Source organism: Haliotis asinina, chromosome 1, assembly GCF_037392515.1.
Source record: "Haliotis asinina isolate JCU_RB_2024 chromosome 1, JCU_Hal_asi_v2, whole genome shotgun sequence".
NCBI classification, from domain to species: Eukaryota; Metazoa; Mollusca; class Gastropoda; order Lepetellida; family Haliotidae; genus Haliotis; species Haliotis asinina.
The window spans coordinates 78,327,245-78,349,400 of record NC_090280.1 but is presented as its reverse complement, the minus strand read 5'-3'; the positions used below and the strand labels follow the sequence as shown (position 1 = coordinate 78,349,400).

At 38.5% G+C, this 22,156-nt stretch overlaps 1 protein-coding gene across 1 annotated transcript; it reads left to right on the top strand.

The window, feature by feature from the left end:
- The first annotated feature begins 3,518 nt into the window (after window positions 1-3,518).
- Window positions 3,519-21,305, top strand: LOC137275584 (properdin-like). Its single transcript, XM_067808179.1, has 7 exons — window positions 3,519-3,731; window positions 4,638-4,731; window positions 6,922-7,083; window positions 9,277-9,441; window positions 18,902-19,072; window positions 20,494-20,638; window positions 21,191-21,305. The coding sequence occupies exons 1-7, from the start codon at window positions 3,519-3,521 to the stop codon at window positions 21,303-21,305; spliced, it is 1,065 nt and encodes a 354-aa protein (XP_067664280.1).
- Window positions 21,306-22,156: the final 851 nt, after the last annotated feature.

Genomic DNA, 22,156 nt, shown 5'->3' with positions numbered 1-22,156 from the left:
TCAAGATGACATCCTCATAGTCACACACACCCTCCAAGCTACACCCTACACCACCCGAGTTTCAGTGGTCATAAAACAAACTTTCAGTTCAATAGGGAGGATGCGCACCCTTGCAACCGCGGTATCTTCCCATAAAGCAGACCTAACAAAAGACAGACCGCTTAAAACAACACACTTTAGGGTTCTTTGCATAAGGCTTAATTAAGCTGATAATAATAACATGTGCCCAGATATGGAAACTATACTTTGTTTTAATTCATGTAATGAATTATGATTTTTATATTAAGACTTTTTATATTAAAAGTGCTGGAGAACATTCTCAGCTTCTCAAGCAACTCAGTTCTCGACTACTTTTCACTCTAATTACAAGTAAATTAAGAAAGATGGAAATGTGCTGTTACTATACTCTGTTGTGACTGGTAGAAGAACAAACAGAATTTTCATTCTTTTCTCAAAAACACAAAAGATGAAACATAGAACATACCTGTATATGTGGATATAATTAATATATTTACATGATATCATTTGAAAAGGCACAGTGTGTCATATATTTGGATACTTTGAGAGTGAGTGGTTGATAATCACATTTCATGAGAAAATACATGTACAGGTAGAGAGATTCACACAGAAATATTTTGTTGAAAATGATATTCGTTGTTGTTCGACAAGTGGTGGGCATATTAGTAAATCATGGAATTCGTCACATATGGCTTGTTTACAAAGATTACAAAGTCGGCTTTCTTTCAAACCATTCAGACAGCGCCCTGTTTCCATTGGTAACCTATGATTTGTTGTCCTAAATTTTCTCAGTGAAATTCTACTTTGTAAGGTTAATTTAAGATAAGGTTCTGGAATAAGTTCAATTTCATACATTGTGAAATGAAATCCTTTTGATGATTGAGTATTGCTTAAATTCCAAGATTGAACAGACTGTGTACTATGTACTGACTCCAAGTGAACTCATTAATGGAATAGGGGTGGAGAGCATGGCTGAGCTAACTAGTGTACTCACTGAATTTATCTTACAGGAGGTCTGTCATTTTGGAGTGAACCGCAAATAAGACTTAACTGTGAAATGATACCATATATTCGATAACTTTGAGGATTTGACTGAAGTCCATTTGCTCAAAAAGCATACCATTTTGGTATGAATATCGTTACGAATTGGTTTGCTTCCAGTCTCCACGTACAACATGTGGCGAAGCAGTTTTCTTGAAAATATTAAGTGAACAATTTCAATAACACTTAAAGTTTCATATGGCCAGAGGTCGTATAACCATTTCTAAACCTAATGTTGTCTTTTTTATCAGGACACATGCCACAATTTTCAACGACACAGCTTAATTAAGCCTTGTGCAACCAACCATAAAATGTGTTGTTTTAAGTGGTCTGTCTTTTGGGGGGTCGATACCGTCCCAAGCATATTTCCTAAACTATTCATGATAACTTCATCAGACTAGGAACACGTATCAAGCATGAGAGATAGGTTTGCCATTTGGGGTTTAAACCCAGATATGAACTTTAAGCTTTTGCGGTTTCCTCCCAAATGTGACTTAGGCTGTGGATATGAGGGTGTCATGTTGTTCGGAGAAGATTTCCTTGAACTATACATGCTAGCTTCATGAAATTTGGCACACGTACCAAGCATGATTCATAGATGTGCCATTTGATGGTTATACTCAGATATGAATTTTATTTTTTTGCTGTATCCATGGACATGTGAGTTAGGCTGTGACTATGAGGATGCCATCTTGCTCGGAGTAGATCTCCTAAAATATACATGCTACCTCCATTAAACTTAGAAATTAAGAAAAAGGAATCGAAGCAACGAGAAAATATTCGAAATTTCAAGTTTTTGAAAGAAACTTGAAGCAATGAGAAAATATTCGAAATTTCAAGTTTTTGAAAGAAACTTGAAGTAACGAGAAAATACTCGAAATTTCAAGTTTTTGAAAGAAACTTGAAGTAACGAGTAAATATTCGAAATTTCAAGTTTTTCAAAGAAACTTGAAGCAACGAGAAAATATTCGAAATTTCAAGTTTTTGAAAGAAACTTGAAGCAACGAGAAAATACTCGAAATTTCAAGCTTTTGAAAGAAACTTGAAGTAACGAGAAAATTCTCGAAGTAACGAAAAATTAATCGAAGCAACGAAAAAATATTTGAAATAACGAGGAAATACTCAAAGTTACGAGAAAATCATTGAAATAACGAGAAAATACTCTAAGCAACGAGTAAATAATTGAAGTAACGAGAATTGTCTTTGAAAAAAAAATATCTTATGCTACAAAAGTGGCAGCATTAGGCTTTCGTAGGATCATGTATCAAACTGATGAAAAGCACGTGCAAATATTGCGCATGTGAACAGCTGTGTTGTGGTGTAAAGTTTTGTTTAGAATTCGCCAGTTTTTTCTTTCATCTTTCACTGTACACATGGCAATGTTTTTCAATGTCACGAATTTGTTTAACAGTACATCAGTTCATGTGTAAATAGTACGGTAAATAACGGTAACCGTTAAACAGTATGGAAGGTTTTTTTTTTGCATAATCTATTTGAGAACAGTTACCTGAAGCATGTTGCCACATTTACACTATTGAGTCTAAACTTTCGATGAGTAGTATAAATGAGGCATGTCACCCCACCTCCCAACTCCTCCCTCAAAACTAAAATAAAACAAATGAATAAAAAATAAAATGAAACAAATAATTAAATGAATATAAGGTAAAATTATAAATAAAATAATGAAATTAAAATCAGAACAAAATCGATATGTCACATGGTTCCAGATAATTTCAGTGATTTATTCCTTCATTGTAAGATTACACACAAGTGTATTGTTTCAAATTACTTTAGTTAGTGTCTTCAGTTATTATAGTATATGTATATTGAGCACATATCAATGCAACTATGACTTGCTCAAGGCGCTGGTATTTGATTCCCCTCGATCACTGGATGTCCCTTTCAGCGTCACGTCGTATTATCAATCTCAACTCCCTGGGGAGTATGCAACACTTGCTGCCACTAGGCGCACCGAGTTTTCAGTGAAATAGTTATTACTATGCCAGAATGCGATATAAATATTTTTTTTCTTTTAAATATCCTGCAACCACATCATTAGACCATAGGGGTCCGTTTCGTTGATGTATTAAAAACAGTAAGATCTGAACAGTGTTTTCTATGTACATGTATACAGGGGTAGTCTAGTGGTTAAAACGTTCGCTCATTACGCTAACGACCCGAGTTCGATTCCCCACGTGGTTTTGGTGTTCCCCGACATGATACCACTGGAATATTGTTAAAAGTTGAGGACACTAAACAGACTTACTCTTTTCAAATCGCAAAGTTCCAACCCCTGATCAGAATTTAAACCTCTAGCACACCACGTTTTTTTTATTGTTTATTGTAATCAAACGTCAGCAAAACATTGAGTCGATGATATTGCTGGAGTATTACTATATGCGGCGTAAACCTATATTCAGTCACTTAATGTGTATGTTTCAGCTGGCCAAGTATGCATAATGGTAGTGAATGGCAATGTTCTTGAGAGCATGGGTCCAGTTGTGTTCAAACTTCAACGAAAATTTGGTACAGCAGGAAATATTACCGTCAACTTTACCGTAACGGACGTAAACACAAACTCTACAGACCTCAATACAAGAAGGAACGACATCATCACCTTCACAGATGGCGAGACAATGAAGTTTCTTAACATTACGATAGTCGACGATTTGGTAAAGACTCGGTCAGATATGGGCGACTTGGGGTGATACTGGGCAAGATGTGGAAAAGGGAGGGTGATAATTTCTTAATATACAGGCTGTCGTCATACGAGTGAATGAGTGAGTTAGGATTTAAAGTCACAACGGCAATTGTTTAGCCATATCGTTACTATTAACACGTTAATTTTTATAATAAACATAGGTAAACTATAAAAAAAACCCAGAAAAAACAAAAACAATAAACTCAGAAAAGCAGAGCAAACAACAACACAAAAACCCCAGAACCAAAAAGCAAACTAACAAACACAAAAAACCGTCAACGATTGACAGTGAAAACAACTAGATTATGACAGTTATGAACACAAGACAAGTATGTAAATCTAGAATGTATTAGTTACAGAAAACAACAAGCTATTGATTGCCACTAATGCTGAAGGTAATTCACCATAGTCGGAACCATGGGGACTTACAGTACATTTGCTTCCTGCATGGACCCTAGCTAGATTTACACCGTCACTTCACCTCTCAGCACATTCAGACACTTTAGCCATAAATAGAAATAACAGATATTACACGGTTGAAAATAATGTTATGTTTAAACTTACTTTGAATGTTTTGGGACTTACATTTTGTGGACGTACCTAACACAGGAGGACACTAATTGTCCAGTACTTCAACCCCCGCCAGGATACAACCACTCATAAACTCAGCTGCTCAGGAAAATTTTAAAATATGTGTCTATTTGATATTTTACATAAAAATGTATGTAACTATTAACGTTTTAACATCCAAATATTAAATGATGATTGATGTTAAATAGATCCCTTACTGTTTTGACAGTTGCCGTCATACGAAAATCAATCGTCAAAACATCTTGCTTGCGAGCGTTTCGATTCATTGAATCTTCTGTATTTCCAGCTACAAGAAGACAACGAACAATTCATCGTTGATTTGACTGGCGCAGTAGGAGCAGTAACAAGAGCGGCTGCCCTGATCATTGATGATGAAACGCGTAAGTGTGTTGTTTTTGCCACCTTAATAGTCCCCATGGTCCCTAGTATGGTGATCTGGCTGCAGTTGTTAGCGATCAATAGCCCATTGGACCATTCCATTGTCCTAAACAGTTTCCTACTTTTTCAGATACCCATGCCAGCTAGTTTGATCTCTTTTTGCGATAGTCTTTTTTCCAGTTCCAGAGTTCATGATGAAACCTATATATATACTTCCAATCAAAGGTTGAGACTCACTGGTGTAAACGTAGTCACTTACATCAGCTGTTATAAACTAGATTTGGCAAAATGTTCCATACAGTTTAAAGGTACTGCTTACATGTAATCTGATGTATTGTGAAACAAATTCGTAACACTGATAGCTTGTTAAGGTCAATAAATGATAAAAACCAATGAATTCTTAACAAAAGTTTACTCCAAGACGCTACTGTTCACATGCATGCTATTTGCACATGCTTTTTGGCAATTTGATGACTGATCCTCGTGCAATTCATCTGTATAAGGTTTGCAGCTGGTTCCACAAGTTAGAGGAGAAAATCATCTTCGATGTTACCATAATATATATATCCGTGGCATATTGTGATGTTTAAGTGAAAATGGGTAATATATGAAGGGGTCATTTAATATTTCAGTTTAGTCTAGACAATCCAGTAATTGATAGCAGGCACGACATGGTTGAAATACTGCCGACGTGACTAAAACTGTTAACTCCCTTACTGATTATACCCTAATAACCTCCAAAAGATTACTTTCAGAACCGATACTATTGTCATTCTGGGGTACGTGTGTATGTTACAGTCAGATTGTGAAATCAGTCATTTCATGAAATGACTAAACATTTCAATCATTTCGTGAAATAAATAAAAGTGTCAGCCATTTCGCGTCATTTAGTGAAATGATTAAGACGGTCAGCCATTTCGCATCATTTAGTGAAACGAATAAGATGGTCAGCCATTTCGCGTCATTTTGTGTACATATAAATATACTTCAGTCATTTCAGTAGCGCGCTACTCTGTTAATGTTAAAAGTATCTTTTTAACTGGCTCGAGTCTGACCTGATCTTGATCACACAAATACTAAATCTCTATACAGGTGTCAGCAACGTTTTCATCTCATGCGTAAACTCAGATCACATAACGTTAACCCATCGGTGATGTCATCACTTTATGTAGCTTTTATTCAGAGTACTTTAACATTTTCCTTCCATTGTTGGGAAGGGTCTCCTTCATTTCATCTCAAAACTGAAACTGACTAAATTGTTAACACTTCAAGAAAATTTTGGGATTAAATTTTGATTGTTTATCACCATGTATAAGCGGCAAATCATGAATCAAGCTGTCAAAATTATATCTGACCCAACCAACTACTTCTGGATGCAATCTCCTCCCTTCGGACCGCCGCTACAAAGTTCCAGTTGTGAAAACCAAGAGAGCCTGTACATCCTTTATTCCAAGACAAATATGTCTCCTAAATGTGAAGATACTTAAATTCTCTTACATCTCCCTGATGTGTGAGTAGCTCTGTAGGTGTAACACAAATTCCTGAACAGGCAAAAAAGTATTATTCTATTGTATTCGATGTTCCTATACATTGTTTTGAATAGTTAAAACTGTGTCCCACATTCAATCAAAGTGTGTCGTAACAGGTAGAATATCAGACATAGCTGATCGATGACTCGTTCCTTTTCAACTGTTTTGTCGATTGTGTTTTGCAAAGGCCAAACTGTTTAGTCATCTTATGGGTAACCTTATGGGACAGCCTAATGGTAGGTTACCAAGTAACCATGCTCCATATGTTATGATTGTTTGTGGGGGAATTAAATATTTCATCTTTCAATGCATTTAGAGACGGTGGTGTAGCCCAGTTTTCAAGGCGTTCGCTGACTACGCTGGCCAGATAGTATAATGTTTGAAGCCCATTGCTGGCGTCCGACGCTGTGATATTGCCGAAATATTGATAAAAGCGGCGTAAAGCCACACTCACTCACTCAGTCACTCATGACATGACTGTGGCCAGTTCGTTCGCGAGGCTTACGGCACAAACCCTCGACTGACCTTCTTGTAACACACGACAGTCTGCCACCATTGCTTTTCTAAACTGAAAGCATGAGAATAACCACGGGCCTAAATAAGGAATTCGTTTGTATGTTTCTAATGGTTTAGTGATGTGTTTTGTATTCTACTACTGTTCAGATAGCCAGTGGAGTGAATGGATCGGGGACTGCAGCGTGACATGTGGTCCAGCGAACAAGACAGAAACGAGATCAAGAACGTGTATCGCATTTGATCCGCAAAGATGTAATCTGCCACTTAACGAGTCCCGAGTTGTAGAGTGTGGACTTCCAGACTGTCCGGGTAAGTCTCATTATAAACGACCCGTGAAGATCCGGGAAGATAACTTGCTGGTCTACAGCAACCCATGCTTTTGTTGTAAGAGGCGACTAACGGGCCTGGTGCTCACGTGCCATCGTATTCCAAGTTCCATGGATCTATGCTCATGATGCCAGAAACGGGATTGTCTGGTCCAGAATCGGGACTTTCACACGGCCAACAACAAGAAGAAGAACAACAACAAAACAAGGTAGACATGTCTCCTCCTGGGTGTTCTCGATCTCCCAACATTTGGGACTGTAGAACAACACAGGGATTAAGTGGCGGGTGTGCCTTATTATTGTTAAAGGGGTGGTAGGTTTCCCAATGTAAGCTTATCATGGTTCATCACCATGACCCTAAACAGTACAAGGCGAACCAGACATGGCATGTGAGAAATGCATTCTGTTTTAACATATGACATTTTATATACAAATTTTAACGATTTACAATAAAAACATTTTATTTTCATATGTTCATATGTACATGACATTCAGACAATCCAGTGATCAACAACATGAGCATTTAGGAACCGATGACATGTGTCAACCAAGTCAACGAGCCTGACCACCCGATCCCGCCTCTGACGACAAGCACAGCTGCCTTTATGGCAAGCATGGGTTGCTCAAGGCCTGTTCTACCCCGGGACCTTAACGGGTCTGTTGAAGTTGAGCTGTTTCATTATAGCTTTGTTCGGTCTTGAAAATTGTTCCAGAGGTTACGATGAGGTGAGGCCATGATTGTTGTCAACTTGATCTGACAACCTTTCACATGATTGGTGGTTCAAGGGCCAATTGTGTCATGATGATTCCACGTCTTGCGGCCATGGTGACCCTCAACCCAAAAGTCTGTAACATAATCTGCGAACATCCTAGCGTAATGGATGGCGTGCGTCGGCAAGGGCATTGACCTAAACATTGTCAATGTGGGCAACAGGATCCAACGGTAAGTCACTGGCTCGTTTGACGAGGCGGCTCACGTAGTCGTCACTGTAGCAGTCCACCTGCACTCCACATCTCTGTGCATTGGACCAGATGCACATTGCACCAGATGCACATTACACCAGATGCACTGACCATAATGGAAGAAGCAACCTTTCAAGCGGACTGATGGAATTTTGTACAGCACATTCAAAGTCAGTGTATGCAATCGATGAATTAAAGTGAATGTTCAACCCAACACACTTCTGTTTGAAACGACTAAAAAATCTAACAGAAGTACTTTCTTATCAGGTAACAATGCAAATTGTACCGGAAACATTTTAGCAGTAGCAAAAGCATGAACAGAATTTATCTGGGTAAAGAGTCCAGGGCACATTATGAAGGTGCCATCACAGAAAATAGTATCAGCCTGGGTCAGATGTTGGAGATTCAGCGTTGTCGCAAAGATGTAGATTTCGTCATCAGAATGGACGAGGAAGTCGGCATTGGAAGGAGTTTTGGTGTAGAGGTCTGGATGACTGATACCAGATCGTTGTTTCGGTAGTGGTGGGATATCTTCCGCTCTGGATCGGTAGAGTGATGAACCACAGCTGCAAAGTCTCAGAATACGAGCCACCAAAGCAGCTGTCGCGTCATCTGATCGTAGTCCTGAACATAATAAAATGAGAGTATTTATAATTCGATCCAAGCAATATAGTGGTAAAATGCGTTGTCGAGTATTAACTGAATGAAAGTAATTCGTAAGATCTATACCTGCTAAGTATTCTCTATAGATGGAAGGAATGGTCTTGCTTTGGTTTTGAGGCTGACCATGAACTTGTCTACAGCTATTCTGTCATGGTCAGGTAAATGGATGTGCTGGTTTTTGAAGGATGTGATGATTGTTGGTATTGGCAGCAGTGCAACCCCTCCATGTCATTCCAAGGCTTCAAACATTCAAGACGGGAAAGCCCCATCAGCTTTTCTACTCGTGAAGATCCGGGTTAAAACTGATATTCAGTAACCCGTGCTCGTAGTAAGAGGCGACTAAAAGGATCGAGCGGTCAGGTTCGCTGACTCGGTTGACATGTCAACGTATCCCAGTTAGGTAGACGAATGCTAAAGCAGTTGATAGGTGGACTGTCTGGTACAGACCGTGGCTACATAGCTGGTATATAACTGAGTGTTGCGTGAAACTAAACTCACTCACTCTTTATTTTTTCTAATATCAAACACTACAAAACGATCTATTTTGCAGTCTTCACTGCATGGTCAGAATGGGCTGATAATGGAACTTGCTCGACGACCTGTGGACCTGGAACACAGATGCAGTTTCGGGAGCGGAACTGTACCGCAAATTGCCCACCCGACGTTATATTAATTGAGACGAGAACTGTGACGTGTGAACAATGTACATGTCCAGGTGAGTGTATATGTCCAAAAATACTTTCAGGTAAGTAAGTAATGACTTACATTTTTACATCGCGTCGCCAATAATGCAGTCATATCGTCATGAGAACAAGGTGATTGCATACGTCTGTCATCAAAGGACAGTAAAACAGTATATTCAGTATTGCAGTTTATGTTCAATGGAAAGAGGTAGTACATTGTCAGAAAATTAGTTACTAGAAATTAAAACTAGGCTATAGACCGCTAGCGACCAAATTTGAAACCGCCTTCCTGAGGACATAAGTTATAACAGCTTCATATATTGTACAAAGGTACTGTTTTAGTGGTCAGTATGACCACCAGTAGCTGTATGCGAGTCTAACCAATATTAAACCACATCATCACAATTTCAAAGAGAATTTAGTTATTCAGATGTTATGAATTAATTTTATGTCTTTCAAAGGAGATGACTGATAATTGTAAAAACAAATTGCCATTGCGGGGGATATTATAAGGGTAACGCTATTTTTCAGGGCATTATCATTTGCAGAAGCCCGAGGTCTTTCATTAACTGAAAATGCCCTGAAAAATAGCGTTACCGTTATTATAGCTAAAATGAACAGAATTTTAAATACAATAAGAATAAAAACAGTGACATCGGTTTAGAAGCATTTACTGCTAACAACAAAGCGACGAAGGTCACTGACACACATTTTGCAAATATAGAAACGTCATAGAACAACACAGATGACGTCACTATTGAGAGTGACGATATTCGACCTTGACCTTTGCTCATACTACCAGCCGCCATTGTTTTCAGTCATCAACAACGTCAGACTTCAAGTTGATGTTTTCATTGCTGTGTGTTGTCATTTATGGTACAATTGTTATGGTTGGCACAGGCAGGAAAGTGCATAATGGCACAGGCACATGTGACGAATGTGGGTCAGATATATGGTCAATAATGAACCCAAGTTCATTCGAGCCGTAGGTGATTGAACTTCAACAGCTGAGCTGCTTATGACGTCACCTAACAACGGGCTTGATAATGGCCCGTCGTCAAGCATTTTGCGGGCGTTATCAAGTTACAGTGGACCGCTCATTTCTGATAACGAGCGGTCGTTTTCATGACAATTCTATCAATTTTAGTCATAATGATGACCCAGTCCTTTTGTTTGGACTTATAAGTGCCTGATTCCAGTTGACATATATGAGTGCCTGATTCCAGTTGACATATATAAGTGCCTGATACCAGTTGACGTACATAAGTGCCTGATACCAGTTGACATATATAAGTGCCTGATTCCAGTTGACATATATAAGTGCCTGATTCCAGTTGATATATATACGTGCCTGATTCCAGTTGACATATATACGTGCCTGATACCATTTGACGTATATAAGTACCTGATACCAGTTGACATATAAAAGTGCCTGATTCCATTTGACATATACAAGTGCCTGATACCAGTTGACATATATAAGTGCCTGATTCCAGTTGACATATATAAGTGCTTGATACCAGTTGACATATATAAGTGCCTGATTCCAGTTGACATATATAAGTGCCTGATACCAGTTGACGTATATAAGTGCCTGATACCAGTTGACATATATAAGTGCCTGATTCCAGTTGACATATATAAGTACCTGATACCAGTTGACATATATAGCTGCTTGATACCAGTTGACATATATAGGTGCCTGGTACCATTTGACATATATAAGTACCTGATACCAGTTGACATATATAAGTGCCTGATTCCAGTTGAAATATATACGTGCTTGATACCAGTTGACATATATACGTGCCTGATACCAGTTGACATATACAAGTACCTGATACCAGTTGACATATATAAGTGCCTGATTCCAGTTGATATATATAAGTGCCTGATACCAGTTGATATATATAAGTGCCTCATACCAGTTGACATATATAGGTGCCTGATACCAGTTGACATATATATATATATATATAAGTGCCTGATACCAGTTGACATATATAAGTGCCTGATTCCAGTTGACATATATAAGTGCTTGATACCAGTTGACATATATAAGTGCCTGATTCCAGTTGACATATATAAGTGCCTGAAACCAGTTGACGTACATAAGTGCCTGATACCAGTTGACATATATAAGTGCCTGATTCCAGTTGACATATATAAGTGCCTGATTCCAGTTGATATATATACGTGCCTGATTCCAGTTGACATATATACGTGCCTGATACCATTTGACGTATATAAGTACCTGATACCAGTTGACATATATAAGTGCCTGATTCCAGTTGACATATACAAGTGCCTGATACCAGTTGATATATATAGGTGCCTGATACCAGCTGACATATATAGGTGCCTGATACCAGTTGATATATATAAGTGCCTGATACCAGTTGACATATATAAGTGCCTGATTCCAGTTGACATATATAAGTGCCTGATACCAGTTGATATATATAAGTGCCTGATTCCAGTTGACATATATACGTGCCTGATTCCAGTTGACATATATACGTGCCTGGTACCATTTGACGTATATAAGTACCTGATACCAGTTGACATATATAAGTGCCTGATACCAGTTGACATATATAGCTGCTTGATACCAGTTGACATATATAGGTGCCTGATACCAGTTGACATATATATATATATATATATATATATAAGTGCCTGATACCAGTTGACATATATAGGTGCCTGATACCAGTTGACATATATATATATATATATATAAGTGCCTGATACCAGTTGACATATATAAGTGCCTGATTCCAGTTGACATATATAAGTGCTTGATACCAGTTGACATATATAAGTGCCTGATTCCAGTTGACATATATAAGTGCCTGATACCAGTTGACGTATATAAGTGCCTGATACCAGTTGACATATATAAGTGCCTGATTCCAGTTGACATATATAAGTACCTGATACCAGTTGACATATATAGCTGCTTGATACCAGTTGACATATATAGGTGCCTGGTACCATTTGACATATATAAGTACCTGATACCAGTTGACATATATAGGTGCCTGATTCCAGTTGAAACATATACGTGCTTGATACCAGTTGACATATATACGTGCCTGATACCAGTTGACATATACAAGTACCTGATACCAGTTGACATATATAAGTGCCTGATTCCAGTTGATATATATAAGTGCCTGATACCAGTTGATATATATAAGTGCCTCATACCAGTTGACATATATAGGTGCCTGATACCAGTTGACATATATATATATATATAAGTGCCTGATACCAGTTGACATATATAAGTGCCTGATTCCAGTTGACATATATAAGTGCTTGATACCAGTTGACATATATAAGTGCCTGATTCCAGTTGACATATATAAGTGCCTGAAACCAGTTGACGTACATAAGTGCCTGATACCAGTTGACATATATAAGTGCCTGATTCCAGTTGACATATATAAGTGCCTGATTCCAGTTGATATATATACGTGCCTGATTCCAGTTGACATATATACGTGCCTGATACCATTTGACGTATATAAGTACCTGATACCAGTTGACATATATAAGTGCCTGATTCCAGTTGACATATACAAGTGCCTGATACCAGTTGATATATATAAGTGCCTGATACCAGTTGATATATATAGGTGCCTGATACCAGCTGACATATATAGGTGCCTGATACCAGTTGATATATATAAGTGCCTGATACCAGTTGACATATATAAGTGCCTGATTCCAGTTGACATATATAAGTGCCTGATACCAGTTGATATATATAAGTGCCTGATTCCAGTTGACATATATACGTGCCTGATTCCAGTTGACATATATACGTGCCTGGTACCATTTGACGTATATAAGTACCTGATACCAGTTGATATATATAAGTGCCTCATACCAGTTGACATATATAGGTGCCTGATACCAGTTGACATATATATATATATATATATATAAGTGCCTGATACCAGTTGACATATATAAGTGCCTGATTCCAGTTGACATATATAAGTTCTTGATACCAGTTGACATATATGAGTGCCTGATTCCAGTTGACATATATAAGTGCCTGATACCAGTTGACGTACATAAGTGCCTGATACCAGTTGACATATATAAGTGCCTGATTCCAGTTGACATATATAAGTGCCTGATTCCAGTTGATATATATACGTGCCTGATTCCAGTTGACATATATACGTGCCTGATACCATTTGACGTATATAAGTACCTGATACCAGTTGACATATATAAGTGCCTGATTCCATTTGACATATACAAGTGCCTGATACCAGTTGATATATATAAGTGCCTGATACCAGTTGATATATATAGGTGCCTGATACCAGCTGACATATATAGGTGCCTGATACCAGTTGATATATATAAGTGCCTGATACCAGTTGACATATATAAGTGCCTGATTCCAGTTGACATATATAAGTGCCTGATACCAGTTGATATATATAAGTGTCTGATTCCAGTTGACATATATACGTGCCTGATTCCAGTTGACATATATACGTGCCTGGTACCATTTGACGTATATAAGTACCTGATACCAGTTGACATATATAAGTGCTTGATTCCAGCTGACATATATAGGTGCCTGATACCAGTTGATATATATAAGTGCCTGATACCAGTTGACATATATAAGTGCCTGATTCCAGTTGATATATATAAGTGCCTGATTCCAGTTGATATATATACGTGCCTGGTACCATTTGACATATACAAGTACCTGATACCAGTTGACATATATAAGTGCTGGATACCAGCTGACATATATAGGTGCCTGATACCAGTTGATATATATAAGTGCCTGATTCCAGTTGACATATATAAGTGCCTGATTCCAGTTGACATATATAAGTGCCTGATGCCAGTTGATATATATAAGTGCCTGATACCAGTTGATATATATAAGTGCCTGATTCCAGTTGACATATATACGTGCCTGGTACCATTTGACGTATATAGGTACCTGATACCAGTTGACATATATAAGTGCTTGATACCAGTTGACATATATAAGTGCCTGATTCCAGTTGACATGTATAAGTACCTGATACCAGTTGATATATATAAGTGCCTGATACCAGTTGATGTATATAAGTGCCTGATTCCAGTTGACATATTTAAGTGCCTGATACCAGTTGACATATATAAGTGCCTGATTCCAGTTGACATATATAAGTGCCTGATACCAGTTGATATATATAAGTGCCTGATTCCAGTTGATATTTATAAGTGCCTGATTCCAGTTGACATATATAAGTGCCTGATTCCAGTTGATATATATACGTGCCTGGTACCATTTGACGTATATAAGTACCTGATACCAGTTGACATATATAAGTGCCTGCTTCCAGTTGACGTATATAAGTGCTTGATACCAGTTGATATATATAAGTGCCTGATACCAGTTGACATATATAAGTGCCTGATTCCAGTTCACGTATATAAGTGCCTGATACCAGTTGATATATATAAGTGCCTGATACCAGTTGACATATATAAGTGCCTGATTCCAGTTGACATATATAAGTGCTTGATACCAGTTGACATATATAAGTGCCTGATTCCAGTTGACATATATAAGTGCCTGATACCAGTTGATATATATAAGTGCCTGATACCAGTTGATATATATGCCTGATTCCAGTTGACATATATAAGTGCCTGATACCAGTTGATATGTATAAGTGTCTGATACCAGTTGATATATATAAGTGCCTGATTCCAGTTGACATATATATAAGTGCCTGATACCAGTTGACATATATAAGTGCCTGATTCCAGTTGATGTATATACGTGCCTGGTACCATTTGACATATATAAGTGCCTGATTCCAGTTGACATATATACGTGCCTGGTACCATTTGACGTATATAAGTGCCTGATTCCAGTTGACATATATACGTGCCTGATTCCAGTTCACGTATATAAGTGCCTGATACCAGTTGATATATATAAGTGCCTGATACCAGTTGACATATATAAGTGCCTGATTCCAGTTGACATATATAAGTGCTTGATACCAGTTGACATATATAAGTGCCTGATTCCAGTTGACATATATAAGTGCCTGATACCAGTTGATATATATAAGTGCCTGATACCAGTTGATATATATGCCTGATTCCAGTTGACATATATAAGTGCCTGATACCAGTTGATATGTATAAGTGTCTGATACCAGTTGATATATATAAGTGCCTGATTCCAGTTGACATATATATAAGTGCCTGATACCAGTTGACATATATAAGTGCCTGATTCCAGTTGATGTATATACGTGCCTGGTACCATTTGACATATATAAGTGCCTGATTCCAGTTGACATATATACGTGCCTGGTACCATTTGACGTATATAAGTGCCTGATTCCAGTTGACATATATACGTGCCTGGTACCATTTGACGTATATAAGTACCTGATACCAGTTGACATATATAAGTGCTTGATACCAGTTGACATATATAAGTGCCTGATTCCAGTTGAAATATATACGTGCTTGATACCAGTTGACATATATAAGTGCCTGATACCAGTTGACATATATAAGTGCTTGATACCAGTTGACATATATAAGTGCTTGATACCAGTTGACGTATTTAAGTGCCTGATACCAGCTGACATATATATAAGTGCCTGATACCAGTTGATATATATAAGTACCTGATTCCATTTGACATATATACGTGCCTGGTACCATTTTACGTATATAAGTACCTGATACCAGTTGACATATATAAGTGCCTGATACCAGTTGAAATATATAAGTGCTTGATACCAGTTGACATATATAAGTGCTTGATACCAGTTGACATATATAAGTGCCTGATACCAGCTGACATATATATGAGTGCCTGATACCAGTTGATATATATAAGTACCTGATTCCATTTGACATATATACGTGCCTGGTACCATTTGACGTATATAAGTACCTGATACCAGTTGACATATAGAGGTGCCTGATACCAGTTGACATATATAAGTACCTGATACTAGTTGACATATATAAGTGCCTGATTCCAGTTAACATGTAGGCATGATAATGAGTCAGAAAAAACGAGGAAATTCGAAGGCTATAATATGAAGCCTAAATCCTAGTTATCTTCAACAAACAGCTTTGATCCAGTGATGTCAGCAAGAGTTATATGGTCCCGTAGAGAGTTGAGATTGATCATACGACGTGCCATTTGAGACTGACAACCAATGATCGTAGGAAACACAAAGCCTCTTTGAGCAGTCGAGATGGAAATGGGTGCTACACGTATGTACGTACGGATGTACGTATGAATGGTACACATTGATAGTAACCGTAATGATCATGTAGACTGAAATCCACTCGTACTTGATATTTTCGTCACATAAAACCAGGCGACGGCCTCTTAACCCAAATTTATATTAATCCTTCAAAATGCCATGCTTCAGGTAGTATCCTAGGCTTTGTCAAGATGATAAAACTCCGACATTACCTGGTGCTTACTGACAGTAGCGTTTAAAAAAAGGATTCTAATCACACAAAATTACCAGTAGTACGTCTTTTGTCTTTAGAAACCACATTGGGTATTTAAATCAAATTATTGGTTCCAAATACCAAATATATTTTTAACCAATCGTTCCATGGTTTCATAGACACAACCTTTCAAGGATATTTGGCGATAGTGTGAAGGTTTTTAATAATCCTTCAGGCATCGATACGGAAACTGCAATAGCATTACGACATGATGTTAATAGGTGTTTCAATCATCATGGTATATTCATAAATTATTTTCGTTAATGAATTCTTGAAATATCAGTTATTATTTGACACGTCACTTCCCCGTATAGCTTTGTGTCCATTCAGATCACCCATGGTAATGCATGGCTTAGGAGAGTTGTTAAAACCATGAACTAATAATTGCATATCATTGAAATGCTTATTGCGTCCTTTGCAATTCCACTTAATCTGACTTTGGGGAGTCATTCATCGAGGTTCAGCGGTGAATCAACAACTCCCGTGTTCAAGATGGCATCAAGATGGCATCCATACCAAGTTGTTCAAATGGATTGTGAACCATTACGTAATGCCTTTTGTGAGTAGGTTTTTGGTATACATCCAGGAATGGCGTCTGGTTGTTGGTTTCTTACTCCATAGTAAACTAAACTCTGTTATCCTAGGCACAATATCAGGACCCCACCTGGCCCCCACATATGCCACTCATTGAGCGGTTTCGCTAATGAAATACTTGATATCAGTGTCCAACTGGTTCTCACTCATTAAGCATTTTGGGTATTTAAACATTCGTACTGGGCAATATCCTTTGTAGTTATTGACTGCTAATAGATGACCAGTCCTCCCCTCGCTAAATGTGCACGTGCTGCCCGCTAAACACAGTACAGGCCACGGGATCAAACAATAACCCCTGACCAGCAGAACATGGTCCAAGAACTTTGGGCCAAGTCATTAAAGTCATTTCCCATCTCGGTAATGAACCAAAGCAATTAGGTTTAAGACAGCATCGATCGAAGCACATTTTGGCCAATTACTTCACTTACCCATTTTGATTAATTAGGGGCCTAACAAGGATCATTAAGGATGTCCTATCGCTGACTAGGAGCGAAGGGCGGAGGCCAAAGGAAAATGGACCAAGAATATCCAATCCTGGGTATAAAAGCTTGTGCAGAGACTGCCCTGCAGATTAGGCCCGAGGATGCTGTAGAGAATATGAGGCATTGCCCGTGCTAGTAGCGCTGAATAAACAGTTGTGGACCCTCAAACTGACGGTCGTTCATACCAAGACATCCACTTAGACTTGACACCAAAACATCTCAAAGTGTGATACTAGGTTGCTGCTTGTTCAGATGATCGGGCAGTTGTCGGGTTTCAGAACAACAAATGTGTCATCCACCTTCCGATATCAGCATGTAGGTTGGAAATGTGATGCGAAGAGGGCTTTCTCTTCTAGGTATGACATATATTATAATATCTAAGTGAGAACGGGTGATCATGGCGAGCCCATAGGTAGGCCATGTCTTTGTTCATGTATATCATCACCACTGTTTAGACAATGTAGGCTGAGATGAGGTTAGACGTACAGTGGAGCGATGTCATATGATTGTGACGTGCAATGTCAAGGCATTGTACAAAATCTATTGTCAAAGCAATGTCTCCTATGGAACACCGTTTTCGATGACGTCATCATTTTGACTTGTTTCCTCTAAGACATAAACATTCCATCTTTTCTACAGCATTGCTGGAAAGGAACATTTTCATTGACAACCCCGCTGACATTTTGGCCCGTTTACCTTTCTAAATTTTAGCTGTTACACTTACATGTTGCTGTACAGTAAAGACTACACTGGAGGTCATCGCCAAAACCTCTCCCTCCCACTGACATCATATCAGCTTGTTTGTGTGGGACTTATCTGTAGCTTTCTACTTTCATACACTACATCTATTTGTAGCTGAGTACGATCTTAATGACCTCTTCAGTTATCAGCGAGTGGACCGAATGGGCTGATAATGGAACTTGCTCTACGACCTGTGGCCCTGGGACACAGATGCAGTTTCGGACACGGAACTGTACCAACTCCACCTGTTGTCCATCCAACTTTACATCTACTGAGACGAGAACTGTCACGTGTGAAATTTGTCCATGTCCAGGTATGACATAACGTTTGAGGGAAAAACATGTATACTGTGTAATTCAGTTAAGAAATGGTGACTGAACAAATTCAGACTTTCACTGCCACCATGAAGTGACTATGATATCTATATTCTCACGCAAATATACTTAGCAAGGTGCATACCTTTCAAGAAAGGAGAGTAAAATAGCTATGACAGATATGGCGGGGTGTTGTATAGGAATTTATCAATAAGGTCAATTTCCTTTCATAAGCCCATAATTAAACGAGAACTTTTACTTTCACAAAGATCCTTCATTGATATGAATTCAAAATATTTATCCCCTGTGATGGAAAAACAACTACATTCAAGAAGGACAGCCTTGATCACGATTCTCTCATCATAACAGGATTCTCACCTTTCAACTGGTATTTATACGTGGATCTATTATGGTCAATGCGGAATCGTCTTACAACGATCTCTTAGCATCTGAACCAACAACCTAAGTTGGTTTAATGCATTAATTTATTGACGCCTTCTTCGGAGGCATCTTTCTATCGCATTAGTTATCGGATGTACCCTCTAATAAATTGGGTTGTAGTAAGGTATCATTCATAGTAGCACATAGTTCATTGCCAGATTTAATGGTTGATAAAGCGGTATTATTTTCGGTTTTGAAAATGTCCGGTAAGTCAGTAAGATGTTTGTTTCTGTATCCAACGATAGTGGCCCTAGCAACAGCGCCACCACCCTTTGATCGACACGTGAAAATAGATTAGCAAGTATCATATGTATGTCATGATTATGCTCTTGTTTTTAGATTTATTTTGTTACTTTCAGATTTGTTAATGCAAGGTCTCACCAACTGAATTTTGAAATCTGAGGTCGTTATCAATAGAATTATTGTCAAGTGGGCATTTTTTTTTTCGCAAAGTGTGTCCTGTGTTTAGATTTTACCATTCGAGCTTATGAAGACAATACAAAAGTCACATGAGTCTTCGACTTTCAGCATCAAACAATATACTCAAGAGAATGAAAATGCGCTTCATTTCCCACCAGATTGCCCCATGGACTATGAGCACACGATTATAGTCAAAACCACCAGTAAATGTATGCATTTGGAATCCTAAGTTCAAAATTATTTGGACAAAATTTGATTCATATTTTTCATCAGTCTTGTGCAACATCACACATATCCTGCACAATGTTTTGAATAAGCAGGCGACTGACAGAACCGGGGCCCACGCTATCGCCATTCTAGATTAAGTGGTTTATTATAAATGGGCAAAGGAATTCCTGGAACCAGTGCTCTCAACAACCAGAATCCCGTCCTAGTAAAAGTAAAATAGTAAAGTACTAAACTAGTAAAAGATATATGGAACGGTTCAATCGTTCACAATACGCTCAAAACAACATATACAGTATTAAATATTTTTGTCATATTCATTTTTCATATTCAGTGATCGGCCCCTGGTGCCCTTGGGTCAATGTTGGTCCGTGTTCAGTGACGTGCGGATGTGGGACACAGATGCAGGCTCGCCATCGTGTCTGTGTTAACACTTGCATACCACCTGACTGTGTTAAGCGCGAGGAGAGAACGGTCAAGTGCCATCAGAAGCCGTGTCGTAAGTATAAAAAAAACCTTGTCGGATGTTTGAATCGTTACATTAAATGAAGGAACAAAGGTATACTTGTTACTCAAGAGAACATCAAGCATGTCCAGTGTCATTTACTCCAACCCTCCCCATTATTCAAATGTATGTTCTAAGAATAGGACAGTATTACATGTATGACAAAAGCGATCTGAAGTCATTCTGCAAATTATATACAGTGGAAGCTTATATTAAAAGACACACGTATGTATGTTTGGACTTGGATGAAAGGGGGCGGTGTTCATCACGTCGAGACCCAGATTCGTTATCTCACATGGGTACTCGGTGTTAAGAGCTTCTCTTGGGTTCCCCACCGTGACATTGCAGGAATAGTTGAATATATCTGCCACTTTTTTGACTGCATATCAGCGTATCACATCACAATTAATAGGTGGGTCGGCAATCACTGACGTGTCTGGTTCAGACTGGATTATTAAAGCTCCTGGTGATATGGTTCGAATATATGTCTGTGTGCTGCCGTGAACAGCAACCCTTTCTACTGCAGCTACTACGTGGACACCATGGAACACTTGGTCAGGGACACGATGGCCGACATGGTACAGACGGCCAGTTTGGCCAACATGGAACAGAATGAGACGACGGGCATGGAACCGAGGTAGACGATGGGGGGCTTGGACCCGAGGTAGACGATGGGGGGCTTGGAACCGAGGTAGACGATGGGGGGCTTGGAACCGAGGGTCAGGTTGGCGAGGATGGAACAGATGGTCAGGATGATAATACGGATGGACAAGTAAATGCATAAATGATGTTATACGAGTGCCCATATCATACAATCTTGAAATGAGTATCTAAATGTTGGTACCTCCAAATGAGGAAAATAAGCCCAAATGTACTTTCAGACATAGGCTGACTACCTGCCATTGTCGCATGTAGAACTCAACGTCACAGAAGAAACGTGACGCCATAGCATTGTTCATGGCGTCACGTCAGCATGGTAATAATGTATTAATAAAACATGATACGTTAGAAAGTAGATACGGCTTGATTTTCCCCAGTTTGACGACTTCGGTGATAAAGAAAATATTATATTCGTGAGTATGTCATTCTATGTTTACGACACGAATGTCTAAATGTTGATATTTACCAAGCCAGAATATCCTCTTCATGATATTATATTCCATTTAGAGCAAGTAACTAAGTTTAAATGTGCCTCTGTTCATCAAGCACAAAACTATCGATAGAGTATATGTGAAACCCTTCTATAACCCTTCTGTTGTAAAACCCTTCTACCACCCATAGCCAGTTTAGGATGCATTCAAGAGGCGTGCGATTTCTTGTGTGCCCTTGTCGTGACATTGCTGGAATATTGCTACAAGTGGCCCACATTTAATCTCACTTGATCAGTGTTTATGATATCAATCAGTTGACATCAAGAGATCACCAAGTGTGGTTTTAATGAAGCCTAATAATCAAACAGTCTAATGATGTTTGAGTCAAAGTTACCAGCCAT